At 41.7% G+C, this 15,598-nt stretch overlaps 1 protein-coding gene across 1 annotated transcript in view; it reads left to right on the top strand.

Annotated features, from left to right (window-relative positions):
• Nucleotides 1-15,598, top strand: part of ablim3 (actin binding LIM protein family, member 3) — a 228,124-nt gene that overhangs the window by 150,690 nt on the left and 61,836 nt on the right. The window contains exon 13 of the mRNA XM_034181319.1: nt 15,422-15,442. Within this exon, the coding sequence (XP_034037210.1) occupies nt 15,422-15,442 (21 nt within the window). The remainder of the gene's footprint in view (nt 1-15,421; nt 15,443-15,598) is intronic.

Here is a 15,598-nt window from a genome sequence, read left to right as displayed (position 1 = left end):
AAACAAAAATTTCATCCATTTTGGAATAATGTGGGGAAGGTGCAGCACTGTGAATACTTTATAGATTCATTGTACAGTATGGTTTTAAGTGTTTCCACATTTTAGGCAGCAAAGATGTTGCACAGCACCACTATCAAATGTCAAGCACCTCCTTCTAGCCTCTCAGATGAGGTTGGAGAAGGTCTCACAGAGTTTGGCACACCACTACTCAGTTTGACAGGTGCAACAATCATGTCATCAGTCTTGTCAATGCCAACCTGGCTGATCAGTAAGTGTGTGCAATGCTTATTCCATGCCAACATGTAATAGATTTCTTTCCCCCTCCATCAGGTTTTGTGAAAATTAGTCCCTAAATTTGTAATTAACCCTGGTGCTAAAGAAACCCGCTAACCAACAGATATGCGTGAAAACACAGAGGTTAAAATATGTCCTTGTATGATGCTTGTGACAACAAATGACCTACAGCTTCACCACTTATGGGTAACATGATAATCTTTTCACTCAAGAGAATTTGATTGGATCCATTTCCTGCCATTACCCTAATATGCCATTTCAAGTCTTACACATGTGTATTGACCTTGTGATATTGTTATTAAAAGCTTTATAAAGCTACATTTTTTGTCAAGTCAGTACACAAGTGGAAAAGATTTTAAATTTAATTTTAAGTCTAGTATGTCTTGCACTTTTGCATGGATGACACTTGTGCCGAGGCCTCTCTTCATGTTCATGTTTCTTTTGCTGTGATTGGCTGACGCTGGCTCCAGGCTCTGAGGGTGCAGACGTTCACCATATTACGGCCACGAGGGGCAAGTCAGGCACCCCCACCACTAATCAGCCCCCAAAACATTTTCATGTACCAGGTAGGACCCCTCATCATTTCATTTGCGCCACCCAAAATTTTACATTACTAGGCTGAATGATTTGTGGAAAATATCTAATTGCAATTTTTCTGACAGCTACTCTGATTGCAATTTGAGTTGCAGTGACATTTTTGAAACTTAAGCTTCAGTTCACTATGCACATGTAAGTCATGTGATGGAGCTTTGCCACATAAAGAACATTGAAATATTACTCAGTTATATTAATATTAATCACTTCTCAATGGTGAAACATGACTGTCTGTTACTCAGTGATTCTTATTTCAAAAGGATGGTAGGGGCTAATGGCCCCTCAAGTGCCTGAAGTAATGGGCCTTTTCTCCATATAATTGGCTCTTCTCAGACATCTGTGTGCTTATAGTGAAGCAGAATAAAACGTAATATAATTCACAATTTGTAGATCCACAACTTAAGGCACTTTACGTAAAGTTAAATATATGCAAATTTCATATTTCATTATTTTTGTTATATTTCATGTCATTTGATGTGGAAACATATAGACATAAATAATGTTTAAAAGGTTAAAACACATTAATAATGGATGGATATAGGATTTGTATAGTTCATAAACTATACTTATAGTTTTAATCAAATGAAGCAGCTCCATCAGGCAACCCATGCGACAGTTTAAATTTTTCATGAAACGTTTTTGAATGGATAACATCTCTTGTACTTGAAATTGCTGTGACTACCGCTACCCTAAGCGATTTTAAATGTCCTTTGAACATCATGCCAGAATGCCTTCAAACTTCTGCTCAGATTTAAAATCATCTTAGGCAGCATTGCTATTTGGCAAACATCCCATCTGTTTAAATTGTGCATTGATTCATATAAAATGCCAATGTTTGTAATTAGCTTGGTTGTATTGTGTTCTGCTGCTAGTGGCAGTAAACTCATTTGAATATGCAAACAGCATTTCAGTACAATCAATTGATACGCTTTTAGGGTAATGTTTTGGAAGTGCTCTAGTATTTCATTTAAGGATGCGTTTGGGAGACTTTTGATGCAATATGAATCACTGGATTAAAGGGATGAAACAGATTCACTCAACTCGGTGGCACTATCAACCTTTGTTTTCTACTTCCACGTTACACACAATGGTCCATCTTAATTACATCATCACCCAAAGTCTGTTAAATATATGTTCAAAAACAGCTGCAACAATAATCACAGCCTTTGCAGTTTGCTAATCGCGTTAGTTTAAATCATGATTTTGGTTAAAATTCAACAAATCGTTTAGCCCGACACATTGTCCCTGATTTCTTCTGCCATATTTTTCTAATGCAAATCATTCTGTCTGTCATTGTGAAGGAAGGAATTGTGAAAATTACATTTTCTTTGCACAAGGCATAATCAAAAGCTCAACTCAAAATGCATCTTGAACTTCTTTAACTTCCTTTTGCAACTACACCTCTTTCTCCCCTTTCATCATCCAAAACAGAAACTGATATCCTTTCATTTGTCCTCATTTACTCCTTCACGTTTCACCTCTCCATTTCCTCTTTCTCTCCTCAGCCACAGGGGACCCCAACATCTACAGGAAGCCTCCCATCTATAAGAGAACGGGTACAGTGCAGTTAGCCCCGCCTTAGCCTGCCTGTCCTCCTGTCAGTTTAGTTGTGCTGTGTTGGAATTCTCTGTGTAGATGTTGACTGAATTCTCAACATTTTTCAATGGCTCCTTCTACCTTAATCACCGAGAATCAACGCTCCACTTACAGCATAGTCGGATATAGAATGTTAATGCTGAGCAGGTTGCACAGGGAAGTTTGCACAAAGTTTAGCTGCTTCAACTCCTTCAAGGACATCATGCTTGTTGTTGTTGTTGTTGTTGTCTGGACACGTAATAGTGTATGTATATAATCATAAGAAAAGCTTTTGGAGAATGGTTTGGCAATGGGCACCAATGCAGGAGAACCACAACAGAAGGCAAGCAAAAAACAGTTTTATTGTTCCAGAAAGTGCCAAAACAGCTGCTTTTTAGCAGCAAACAACCCGGCTTGGTCTAAAACAGGCATCCAGGTGATCAGTCCAATAGGGAATAGTCAATCTGAATGACACAGCAGAGGGGTTAGGTTCTGTAACAAAGCATTTTCATATAGAACATTCACTCCAAAGGCAAAAATTAAGAGCACAGGATGACAGCAAAGATCTGTAACAAGAAGTCAGAAATACTGAGAGTCAGCACTGTAACAAGAACGCGAGAGAGCAGGAGGAACCTAATACAATCTGGCAAGGAGGGAGCATGCTAAATGCAGTTTAATATGCGAGGTAAACAACCAAACACTGAAGCGCAGAAAGTCATGAACAATAAAGGCAGAAACAAGAGGTTAACTTACACAAAAAGAACATGAAATTAAAATACTAAAGAATATTGACAATGAGGGAGAATTTGCCAGATAACATGGAGAATAGTAATAATATCCCACTGACAATAATACTACAGGCAGAATAACATCAAGAAAATGGCCAGAGACAGGATTTTGCAAGAAGAAACAATACGGTGATCGAAGCCAAACACCAAAATGTGACCCATAACAGAGAGAGTAGATCTTTAAATTTGTTGATAATTTTGAAACTACCACAAACTCTAGCCAGCCTGTCTTTGATCCAAGGCACAATACTTCGCAGATTTTCACTGAAAGTCCTCAAATGTTTCTGAGATATCCCACTCACAAAAAGACACACATGGACCTTCCATCCATCCATCCTTCCAAACACAAAAATTCCCAGAATGGCCAACAGTTTTTTTACTTCTCAGTGACTCCCCAGTTTCCTCCTTGGACATAAACAGAATTGTCAAGTGGGACAATGCACTTGTCCTGTTACACCACTTGCACCACTGTTATATTATCTGATGTGCCCTTTTTAATCTATATTTTAATACTGTATAATATTTATTTCATTACTGCCTTGGGGCGATGTTGTGATTTGGCACTTTTACAAATTGAATAAATCGAAATTTAAAATTACTTATTGTTATTTATCTTTTAAGTATTACGATACCGATCTGGGAGACACTGTGCTCCTTCTGTGTTTTTATAATGATGACAATAAATTGAACTTTGATTTTGACCCTGGCACAAATTGGTAAATTTAGGACTCAAAACCTCAGAAATGTATCTTCATAAAAAAACAAAACAAAACAAAAAAAAAAAACTGAAGGCATGCTTTTATGGATTATTACTCACAAATGCAGTTTCTTCTACATCGAGACACACAACCCAGTATTTTGGCCTTCTGTTGAGGTACAACGAGAGTGCTGCACCAGCCACATTAGTAATTAGCTAAATGCAAAACAGCAGTGAGTGTGTTTAGTTTCGTGTGAATGCCTCAAGCACATGTGTGTGCTTGCTTCTGTGTGTAGTTCCTGCTCCGCGTCAGGTTCGTGTGTGTTTTGAACAGGATATGAATAAAGTGAAGGCTACTTGAGCGTGACAAGTGTTTAGTAAGCGGGATTCTGAGGACACACAACTCCCAGAAAAGAACAAAACAATGGGATGAAAGCACTGCGGAAAATCATCTTGTAATTGTATTTTATGTTTGCTTTGGTGAAAACAGACTTTATGCCTCGACCTCGTCTCATTAGCCCGTGGTCGAGTCTGACTTAAGCAGACGCAGTGATTGCTTTTTAGGCAGACAGCTGCTACATGCGTTGTTCTGGGGAAGGAGCAGAGGAAGTTGGAAAGGGAAGTCTGATTTCTTAATTGTGTGGATTTATGTTGTCGCTAAGTTGAATAACCCACTTGTGGTAAATCAAATCAAATCAAATCAATTTTATTTATATAGCGCCAAATCACAACAAACAGTTGCCCCAAGGCGCCTTATATTGTAAGGCAAGGCCATACAATAATTACGGAAAAAACCCCAACGGTCAAACGACCCCCTGTGAGCAAGCACTTGGCAACAGTGGGAAGGAAAACTCCCTTTTAACAGGAAGAAGCAACCTCCAGCAGAACCAGGCTCAGTGAGGGGCAGTCTTCTGCTGGGACTGGTTGGGGCTGAGGGAGAGAACCAGGAAAAAGACATGCTGTGGAGGGGAGCAGAGATCATCACTAATGATTAAATGCAGAGTGGTTGCATACAGAGCAAAAAGAGAAAGAAACACTCAGGTGCATCATGGGAACCCCCCAGCAGTCTAAGTCTATAGCAGCATAACTAAGGGATGGTTCAGGGTCACCTGATCCAGCCGTCACTATAAGCTTTAGCAAAAGGAAAGTTTTAAGCCTAATCTTAAAAGTAGAGAGGGTGTCTGTCTCCCTGATCTGAATTGGGGAGCTGGTTCCACAGGAGAGGAGCCTGAAAGCTGAAGGCTCTGCCTCCCCATTCTACTCTTACCAAACCCTAGGAACTACAAGTAAGCCTGCAGTCTGAGAGCGAAGCGCTCTATTGGGGTGGTATGGTACTATGAGGTCCCTAAGATAAGATGGGACCTGATTATTCAAAACCTTATAAGTAAGAAGAAGAATTTTAAATTCTATTCTAGAATTAACAGGAAGCCAATGAAGAGAGGCCAATATGGGTGAGATATGCTGTCTCCTTCTAGTCCCTGTTAGCACTCTAGCTGCAGCATTTTGAATTAACTGAAGGCTTTTCAGGGAACTTTTAGGACAACCTGATAATAATGAATTACAATAGTCCAGCCTAGAGGAAATAAATGCATGAATTAGTTTTTTAGCATCACTCTGAGACAAGACCTTTCTAATTTTAGAGATATTGCGCAAATGCAAAAAAGCAGTCCTACATATTTGTTTAATAGGCACATTGAATGACATATCCTGATCAAAAATGACTCCAAGATTTCTCACAGTATTACTAGAGGTCAGGGTAATGCCATCCAGAGTAAGGATCTGGTTAGACACCATGTTCTAAGATTTGTGGGGCCAAGTACAATAACTTCAGTTACAACAACACGAGATGCTATTTTTTGCCATTTCCAAGTCATTTAACCTTCATGCCCTGCAGGAAGACTAGTAAAAAAATGTTCATAAGGACAAAGATTCACTGTGCCTTTCATCACGTCATGCCGCAAAGGCTTTTCAGCTGAGAGTCACAAGACAGGTGTTGTGTGAAGGTGTAGGGAAGACCGGACCCACAACAGGGGGCATTAAATGGAACGGACAATGGATAAGCCAAACAGTAACAATTTAATGTTGTGAAGTGCACAACGAAATACAGACAAATACAGTTTGGTACCACAGACAATTATATGTTGAGTGACGTGTGGGCAGGCTTGAGGATAGGAGACGTCCGTCCTGAAACCGAGCTGGATCCCACACGGCCTTCACTGCCAACGGATCTGAAGAACAACCGGAGCTGCCAAGTCCTGGATCCCCAGGTGGCCACCGTCTCCAGCTGTCAGACCTGGTACTGCTGGCAGAGAACAGAAACAGTTTGATGAGTGTGAGTTCGCACACTCAATAATCCCACTGTCTGTGTTCTTTAGGGAGGGAGCACCTCCACCTCCAATCAACACTCGTGCAGCCTCCTGTCTAACCCACTTATTTGGTTGGGGTGTGAAGCGAAGCCGTTGCTGATCACGCCAAACTCCAATCCCACCGATAAGGCACACCACAGGAAAGCGGCTGCAAAAAGAGTTTAAACTAAGACACAGTTTACAGTGTAGCAGAGAATTACCTCTTCTAGTAGCTGATATCTCACGCGAGGAGGTGGAGTTGCAGTCCGGCCTTTTTTGGTGAGGTTGATGAGTTGGCTGAGTGACAGCTGGTGCTGATGATGTGTGACAGCTGTCACTCCCAGTGGCTTCGACGCCCTCTCGTGCTTGAAGCCCGCATTTCAAGCAGGGCGCCATCTGGTGGTGGTTGGGCCAGCAGTACCTCCTCTTCAGCGGCCCCACACAACAACAGGGCCACTTTGGAAGAGGACAGTTTGTCTTTCTCACTGACCTGCATTGTCCCTGTGTTTGTTGATTCATGATGTTAACCTCTGTAGGTGGTGGTGGGCCAGCAGTGGTGGTGGGCCAGCAGTACCTCCTCTTCAGTGGCCCACACAACAGGATCCCCCCCTCAACGGCCTCCTGGTGCCCGACCAGGTTTGTCCGGAGTGCCGGGTGTAGAAGCCGGCCAGGAGGGCCGGGTCCAGGATGAAGCTCCTCTTCACCCAGGAGCATTCTTCGGGTCCGTACTCCCTCCCAGTCCGCTAAGTACTGGAACCCGTGGCCCTTCCGATGGACGTCCAAGCCGGCTCCCCGTCAATGATCCGGGCAGGCGGCGGCGCCGGTCCGGGGCACAGAGGGGAGAGGAGTGGCAGGGTTTTGAGTCGTGACACATGAAAACCGGATGTATCCGCAGTGAAGCTGAAGTTGCCAGCTTCACTGCGGATACATCCGGTTTTTCATGGACTGGATGGACTGAGGACCTTGAGGATGGTGAAGGGTCCTATGAATCTGTCCTTTAGCTTTTGGGATTCCATTTGTAGGGGTATGTCCTTTGTGGATAGCCAAACTGCCTGCCCGGGCTGATACGTAGGGGCCGGGGCATGCTGGTGGTCTGCATGGGCCTTAGCCCTCGTCCGGGCTTTGAGCAGGGCAGAGCGGGCGGTACGCCACACCCGACGGCACCTCCTCAGATGGGCCTGGACCGAGGGCACCCCGACCTCTCCCTCCACTAACGGCAATAATGGGGGCTGGTACCCCAAACATACCTCGAATGGGGAGAGGCCGGTGGCAGATGACACTTGGCTATTATGAGCGTACTCGATCCAGGCCAGATGGTCACTCCAGGCCGTCGGGTGCGTGGAGGTCACGCAGCGGAGGGCCCTGCTCCAATTCCTGATTCATCCGCTCTGCCTGCCCGTTCGTCTGGGGGTGGTACCCGGACGAGAGCAGACAGCACTTAATCTTTGTCAATATAATTCATCCACCTGGTTGGTATTGTATTTCAGGATGCTGATTAAACACTTTTTTTTTTCTTTTTTTTGTTACACAGGGAGTCTTGCTGGGTCTGGTGGACCCTTTGCATTTTGGGGCTTGTTAACTCAACATAATCACATTTTTTTTTGTTTTTTTTTTTGTTAAAATACTCAGCAGATGTTTACTTCATCCCAATTGCAAGTAATATAAACAGCACATGTGTTAGGTTTGTTCCTTTTACCGTTGTTTAAATCACATTTATGATAGAAATGCAACTCCTTTTTTATGTTTTTAATTAAAATGTAACAAAATAAGGAAATGCAATATAAAACAGGCATAATTTAAAAAATTATTAACAAATGTGCAAATGAATCAAGTTTTCCAAATCTATAATGTATTTTTTATTTCATTACAAATTTAGCCTACTCAAGTCAGTTTACACATAACCATTTTTTTACTAGTTTGTGAGGTCCTACAACTTATATACCAAAATACTACAGATTCATTATTATTATTATTATTATTATTATTATGATGATGATGATGATGATGATGATGATGATGATGAAGAAGAATGGCAATCATAACTATTTATATATGGTTTTTCCAAGAATAAATGCATTAACAAAGGAAACACCAATAACAAAAGTACACTACAAGGATACACAAAAATCCCAAATTAAAGAGCTGATTAAAAAAATCTAATGGGCTCACATTTTTATTGTAGTGTTCTAATGCTGTAGGACACCCATCATCTTGTATCTGTGTCAAATAACATCAGATATGTTGACCATTGCAATCTTTTTTGTCCATCTTGCTTATTTTTAAATGTATTTATTATTTATTTTTGGCACACCACAAACTGAGCCCTTAATGCAAAAGTCTACTTTTCACGCTTCCATCTGTGTCCATTTGACATTTTCTGTTGCCCAAAGTGCATAAAAAAAACAGACAATATGTTGACCATCACACATTGACTTGTCCATATTTCTTATTATTGGAATTTAAACATCCTTTTGGCACACCCCAAAAGCTGAGGGCTTCCTGCAAAATTCCACTGTTAATGTCTCTACCTGTGTCCATCTGACATTATCTGTTGCATCAAATAACATCAAATATGACATGTACTACAGATTTATTTGTTTTTTTACAATATAAATGCCCTTATGTAAGTAACAGCACATGCAGTGGTGTGCACATGTGCTACACTGAGCTCCTGTCTGTTCATAAACTCACCCCCAGGGAAATGCTCTGTTAAAAAGTGAGTTCCACATGCAGAAAAAAAGGTTGTGACTTATACGCTGGTGTGACATGTACTCCTGTGCATATATACATCATTGACAGAGATCTGATGTGTAGATTTAAAATCCAGAGGTTGCATGAATGCCTGGTGTAACTACAGCTTCAGAATCATCTGTAGTGCACTCAGAGGCCAGAAGCTGACATTGCTAGAATTGAAATACATTGAAACAAAGCGCACACTTCATCAGTCATATTGATCCGCCTGGTACTGCATGTCTCCCTAAGCTGCTATTGACTTTTACTTTTTTCTTGATTCAGCATTAAACACATCTGATATAATTTTACTCTAACAACAGATACATTTATGTGTTGCTGTGTGTAATGGCCTGTAATGTACTATTCAGTTTACACGTTTGCTACCTGTATAGAAAAATCCCTTTTTAGTTTTAGCATTTTTATCCTTGGGATCTCTGTGGGTAGCAAAATTTTACATTGTCACAGTCACCTTTCTTAGGGGACACAACAGTAATATTTCCCTTTTCTTTTCACCTCTTTTTTATTGCATCCAATCACTTTTATTCACTCAATCCACCTTCTACTCCAAATTTCCCGGTGATGTTGGCACACTGTAAGTATCTCCGTCCTGTTGCCATTTCTCTCAGTTGGTGCTGTGTTTGTACTGCTTCTTACCCAAACTCTGAAGTTTCAGTCTGCTGTCAAACGTTGCTCTGAGTGTCTGTGTCATTGGGCCTCATGTATCAATGTTGCGCACTTGTGGCGTAAATTTACGGTGTAAATTTGAAGTACACCAAAGTTGCCGTGATATGTATCAAGCAGTGCGCACCTGCCCATTTCCGGCATACGCTTGACGTGACCTTGATAAATGCGGCGGGTGAAAACAATCGTAATTATAATGAACACGCCATAAATATTCAGACTCCGCTTCAGACACACCCTCATTTACGACATGGAAGCCAGGAAGACGGCAAAGAAAAAGAACTCCACCAATCATGACGCGTGCCAATAGAGCGTCAGAAGTGGCCGTCATATCAGTTGTTTTGTAGTATATGTTGTGTGGGCCGCTGAAGAGGAGGTACTGCTGGCCCACCACCACCAGAGGGCGCCCTGCCTGGAGTGCGGGCTCCAGGCACCAGAGGGCGCCGCCGCCTCACGTGAGCAGCTACGGTGACAGCTGTCACCCATCACCTGAGACAGCTGACGGCAATCATCTGTGGGGTATATCAGCAGGACGGCACCTCCACCTCATTGCCGAGATATCGTTTCTACCTACGAGGTAACATATCAAGCTGACGGAGTGTATCCTTTTGGATTAGTGTATAGTTTGTGGATTACTGTTCCAACGAGAGGTGGAGGTAACTTCCCTGCTGTTCGGAGTCTTGGGTGCAAACGCGCCCCCATCTAACTGTTCTTTGTTCCTCGCCAGCAGTACCAGGTCCGACACGCGGAGGCAGTGGCCACCTGGGAGTTCGGGACTTGGCGGCTCCAGTATTTCCGGGGTCCTGTGGCGGAGGAAGCCGTGTGGTTCGGGTCTTACCTTGGAGAGGCGTCTCCTATCTTCGAGCCTGCCCACACGACACTTTTGTGAATTGACTGTTGTCCATTTCGTGATTGGTTGTATTCGTTGTGCACGTTCACAACAGTAAAGCCTTGTTATTTGACTTTCTCCATTGTCCGTTCATTTGCGCCCCCTGTTGTGGGTCCGTGTACTGACACTTTCCAACAGTATAATCAAAAAAGTGTTACAGTGGTCCCTCGTTTATCACGGGCGAAGTCCGCAAAGTAGTCAGCGTTATTTTTTACAATTATTATAGACGTTTTAAAGCTGTAAAAACCCTGTAAAACCACTTTATACACTTTTCTCAATCAGGCATGAACATTTTCTCACTTTTCTCTCATGTGTAAACACTCTCAAAGTTCAAACCTTTGTAGAGAAATAAAACCAACCTGTTTTCTGGCCCAAACATTTGTTTGAGAAATAAAAAATATAATGTTTTCCTATAAATAATTATGATGGCTTTTAGAACTAATGAATTTAATTTTAATGATCAACGTACGAGGTTGGACACATAAGAAATTATTAATAGTGACTGACCAGTATTTCACAGTTTCTCTGATCGCGCCTCTTTTTCCACTGAGTCACACCTCACTGCAGGTGTCTTTTTCCGAGTGAAGAACACAGTTATGGGTAGTTGTTGGTGCTCTTTTTTATTCTGGGTGAGAAGATTCTTATAAACAGACACGCAGAACACAATGCACTGTAAAAAAAAAAGTATGCAAAATTGGACAAAAAATCTGTGAAACTGCAAGGCCGCGAAAGGTGAACCGCATTATAGCGAGGGACCACTGTATTCTCTTTTCACATGTCAGTAATTCTTGACATGTGGATATTTGCTAGCGCAATTAATAAGACACGCCTAATTTTTCAGATTTCTTTATTTTTAAAATGTACGAGGGCTGTCAATAAAGTATTTCTTTATTTATTTTATTGTAACAAAGGAATGGAGAAGACAAAGCCTGATTGCAGCACGGGCGAAGGGAATGACAAAACTACATTAGTAATTATCAATTTCATAGTCTAAAACGATCACACCACATAAAGTTAAGCTCAGCGCTGCTCTGGCTCCAGGCTCGAAGTCTGGAGAAAAAGGCGAGCAGTGCTTTCTTTGTGGTCAGCACTGTGGCCACGGATCATGCTCTAGACCAACAATCCCGCAAAAGCTGGATTTGTATTAATTATGTAGTATAATCAAGAAAGTGTTATTTATTTAACATATGCATTGATTTGTATGATGGCACTGTTTATCATGTGATCATTTTCATTTTATGTGGATTCCAGCGCTGGTTCATTTTGGTGTATAATTTACACCACCTCTCGACCTGGTGTATATTTTCAGCGCACCGTACGCCAAAGACCACATTGATAAATGCCAAGTAGCGCAGCCATTTTGGCGTACACCCCATATACGCTCAAATATCGCCGTACGCAACGTTGATACATGAGGCCCATTGTGTTGTTGGCCAGAGAATGTTTTGCTCTCAGTATCATACATCATGTATATAGGAATTCAATGGATTATGGATTGAAGCTGGCATGGCTAATGGATAACAGCGTGAAGAGTGATCTGACATTACACTGCGTGCCCCCCAATGACTTCCATTGACTGTGCGTTAGTGCAGAGTGGCATCAGTATCAGCCTCTAACCAACTACTCATAGAGTGACTGTGCCCCAGGCTGAGTAGTAACTAAACTCATTTTAATGTTGCCATTTATGTTGTGTTGCTGACATATGATCTTCCCTGACAACAATTCTTGGATCATGTACTTATGTTATTCCTTGCTGTACTTGTTTGTGATGTCCACAGGTATGTTTTCCTCCTTAGCATCTTATAGCAGAGTGGGGTAACTCAATGGAAGAGGAGTTGGGGCACCAATAAAGACCCCATTTAGATGGTGTTGGCAATCCAACTACAGTCAGATTCAGTCCAGATTGTAGTCTATTCAGATAGTGCTCAGACCTGCTTTTCTAATCACACATATTCTACACAAACACAATTGGGCTTAAGGTGAATTCTTCATCTTCTTGCAATGTAGTCGTTCACCTTTTTTGTGCTTGGGCTTGAGGTTCTTTATCTTGCCATAAACCCTTTTCAGGTTTCAAATCCCGCAAAACCTTGAAGAGGTCGCCACACCTGCGAGATCTCAGTAACATTAAAAACTGCACTGAAACGCTCTGATCGGGCTGCACACGGACAACACCATTAACATTGCAACATAAAACTATTTTATATTGTGCCTAAAAGTCTGAAGTTTGCTCTTTAACGTCTTGATCATTGTTCTTTACAACACTGTTTGTCCTCTTTCCAGACTAATATATATAATAGGTCTGAAATTCAGTTTGCGCTTATTAAATTCCACGCAGATTAAACGTAGCAGACACGGATTATTTGTTAGAATTGTTTTAGCAAGTTTTCAGGGTATCATGCAGCAGTCTCTTATTAACGTGACGAAAAGCATAAAAATTTTGACTGCAGCGACTCTCTGGCACGCAAGGGATTATGGGATACGTGAAAACCCTGAATGCAGTGGTGGGCATAGCTAACCATTAGCTTTGATAACCGCTACTCTGCTAACTGAAAGGTTTAACTTTTATAACGCTAAAACGATAAACCGCAAACAAATTTAGCGTAAGTTACAGCTCATCACTAAACGCTAACTTTTAGTACTGACTCGTTACACTCAATGCCATTTGGTGAGTGTGTCTGTTAAAGCTCAAATCTTCAGAATTAGCACATTACTTTAAAAGATATGTGAGATATTTTCACTTTCAAAAAATGACAGTTATTGTTAACTGTCGATAAACTGTCAGGAATTAGTTGTTTATACACTCAACAAAATATAAACGCAACACTTTTGGTTTGCTCCCATTTTGTATGAGATGAACTCAAAGACCTAAAACTTTTTCCACATACACAATATCACCATTTCCCTCAAATATTGTCCACAAACCAGTCTAAATCTGTGATAGTGAGCACTTCTCCTTTACTCAGATAATCCATCCCACCTCACAGGTGTGCCATACCAAGATGCTGATTAGACACCATGATTAGTGCACAGGTGTGCCTTAGACTGCCCACAATAAAAGGCCACTCTGAAAGGTGCAGTTTTATCACACAGCACAATGCCACAGATGTCGCAAGATTGAGGGAGCATGCAGTTGTCATGCTGACAGCAGGAATGTCAACCAGGAGCTGTTGCTCGTGTATTGAACGTTCATGTCTCTACCATAAGCCGTCTCCAAAGTCGTTTCAGAGAATTTGGCAGTACATCCAACCAGCCTCACAACCGCAGACCACGTGTAACCACACCAGCCCAGGACCTCCACGTCCAGCATGTTCACCTCCAAGATTGTCTGAGACCAGCCACTCGGACAGCTGCCGAAACAATCGGTTTGCATAACCAAAGAATTTCTGCACAAACTGTCAGAAAACCGTCTCAGGGAAGCTCATCTGCATGCTCGTCGTCCTCATCGGTGTCTCGATCTGACTCCAGTTCGTCGTCGTAACCGACTTGAGTGGGCAAATGCTCACATTCCCTGGCATTTGGCACGTTGGAGAGTTGTTCTCTTCACGGATGATGCGAAGGAGATGTGTTGCACTGCATGAGGCAAATGGTGGTCACACCAGATACTGACTGGTACCCCCCACCCCCCAATAAAACAAAACTGCACCTTTCAGAGTGGCCTTTTATTGTGGGCAGTCTAAGGCACACCTGTGCACTAATCATGGTGTCCTAATCAGCATCTTGGTATGGCCACACCTGTGAGGTGGGATGGATTATCTCAGCAAAGGAGAAGTGCTCACTATCACAGATTTAGACTGGTTTGTGAACAATATTTGAGGGAAATGGTGATATTGTGTATGTGGAAAAAGTTTTAGATCTTTGAGTTCATCTCATACAAAATGGGAGCAAAACCAAAAGTGTTGCGTTTATATTTTTGTTGAGTATAAGTGAAACCATGGTCACTATGCCAGCAAAAAAAAAAAAAAAAAAAAAATGTTAGCAGAATGAAAGTTAGTGGAACTAAAATTAGCGGAACATAATTGGCTCGCTGAATATTTTCAAAATTAGTTTGAAAAGCAAATCTGCTGTCAAAAAAGTTAGTTTTGCTAATTAGCGGTTAGCGGATTAGCAGAACTGTGCCCACCACTGTTGCCATGGCACTACTTTGCTGTGGTAAGATAAATAATTACCGATGCTTTGCTATTGTGGCAACAACATTCTGATTCTGATAAGATAAACTTTATGATCTCACAGAGGAGAAATTCACATGTTACGTCAGCATTTAAAAAACACACAAGATGCGTGCAAGTAGTAGGAAAATGTTCATCAAACAGTGTGTGCAAGGATAAGAAATCATACTAATACTTGTAACAGGACATAAGAAAATGAGGTAGAAATAGAATAGAATGTGTATGTATAATATATATATACACACACATACACATATACATCTATCCATCCATCCATTTTCTTCCGCTTTATCCATAGTCGGGTCGCAGGGGCAGCAGCTCAAGCAAAGCGCGTATGAAAAAAAAAAAAATATATATCTATTTATATACATTACACATACATATATGCATACACACATGCATATATTCTGTCCAACTGCTTTGCATTTCATAGTCACCAGATTATTTCACAGCCATCACCAACTGTTATCAAAGACAAAGTTATAAGTTATACAAAGTTTGAGTTATCTTCAGAACAAAGTTATCTTCAAATGCTGACCCTGCAACGCAGAAGAATGATGCAGTGATCCCGGAGCTAGGCAGATTCAAGCCACGTTTGCATTCAGACTTCAGCGACTCTGGACCCCAAAACGCTTCAACCCGAATCTGACATGAGCTAGACTGCAACCAAATCCGAATGGGTCATATAGTCCCAGTCACATTCTCTATTTGTGTCTTTGGGCAAGACACATCATCTGCACTGTCCCAGTCCACCCAGCTGAAAGTGTCGCGGCAGAGCCGCATGGCGCAAAGCAACGCACGTGATGAAGCCTCACAGGACATGTTGTCTTGGCATG

Source organism: Thalassophryne amazonica, chromosome 11, assembly GCF_902500255.1.
Source record: "Thalassophryne amazonica chromosome 11, fThaAma1.1, whole genome shotgun sequence".
Classification (NCBI taxonomy): Eukaryota; Metazoa; Chordata; class Actinopteri; order Batrachoidiformes; family Batrachoididae; genus Thalassophryne; species Thalassophryne amazonica.
The sequence above is the reverse complement of the archived record's forward strand: the minus strand, read 5'-3'. Positions and strand labels throughout refer to the sequence as shown.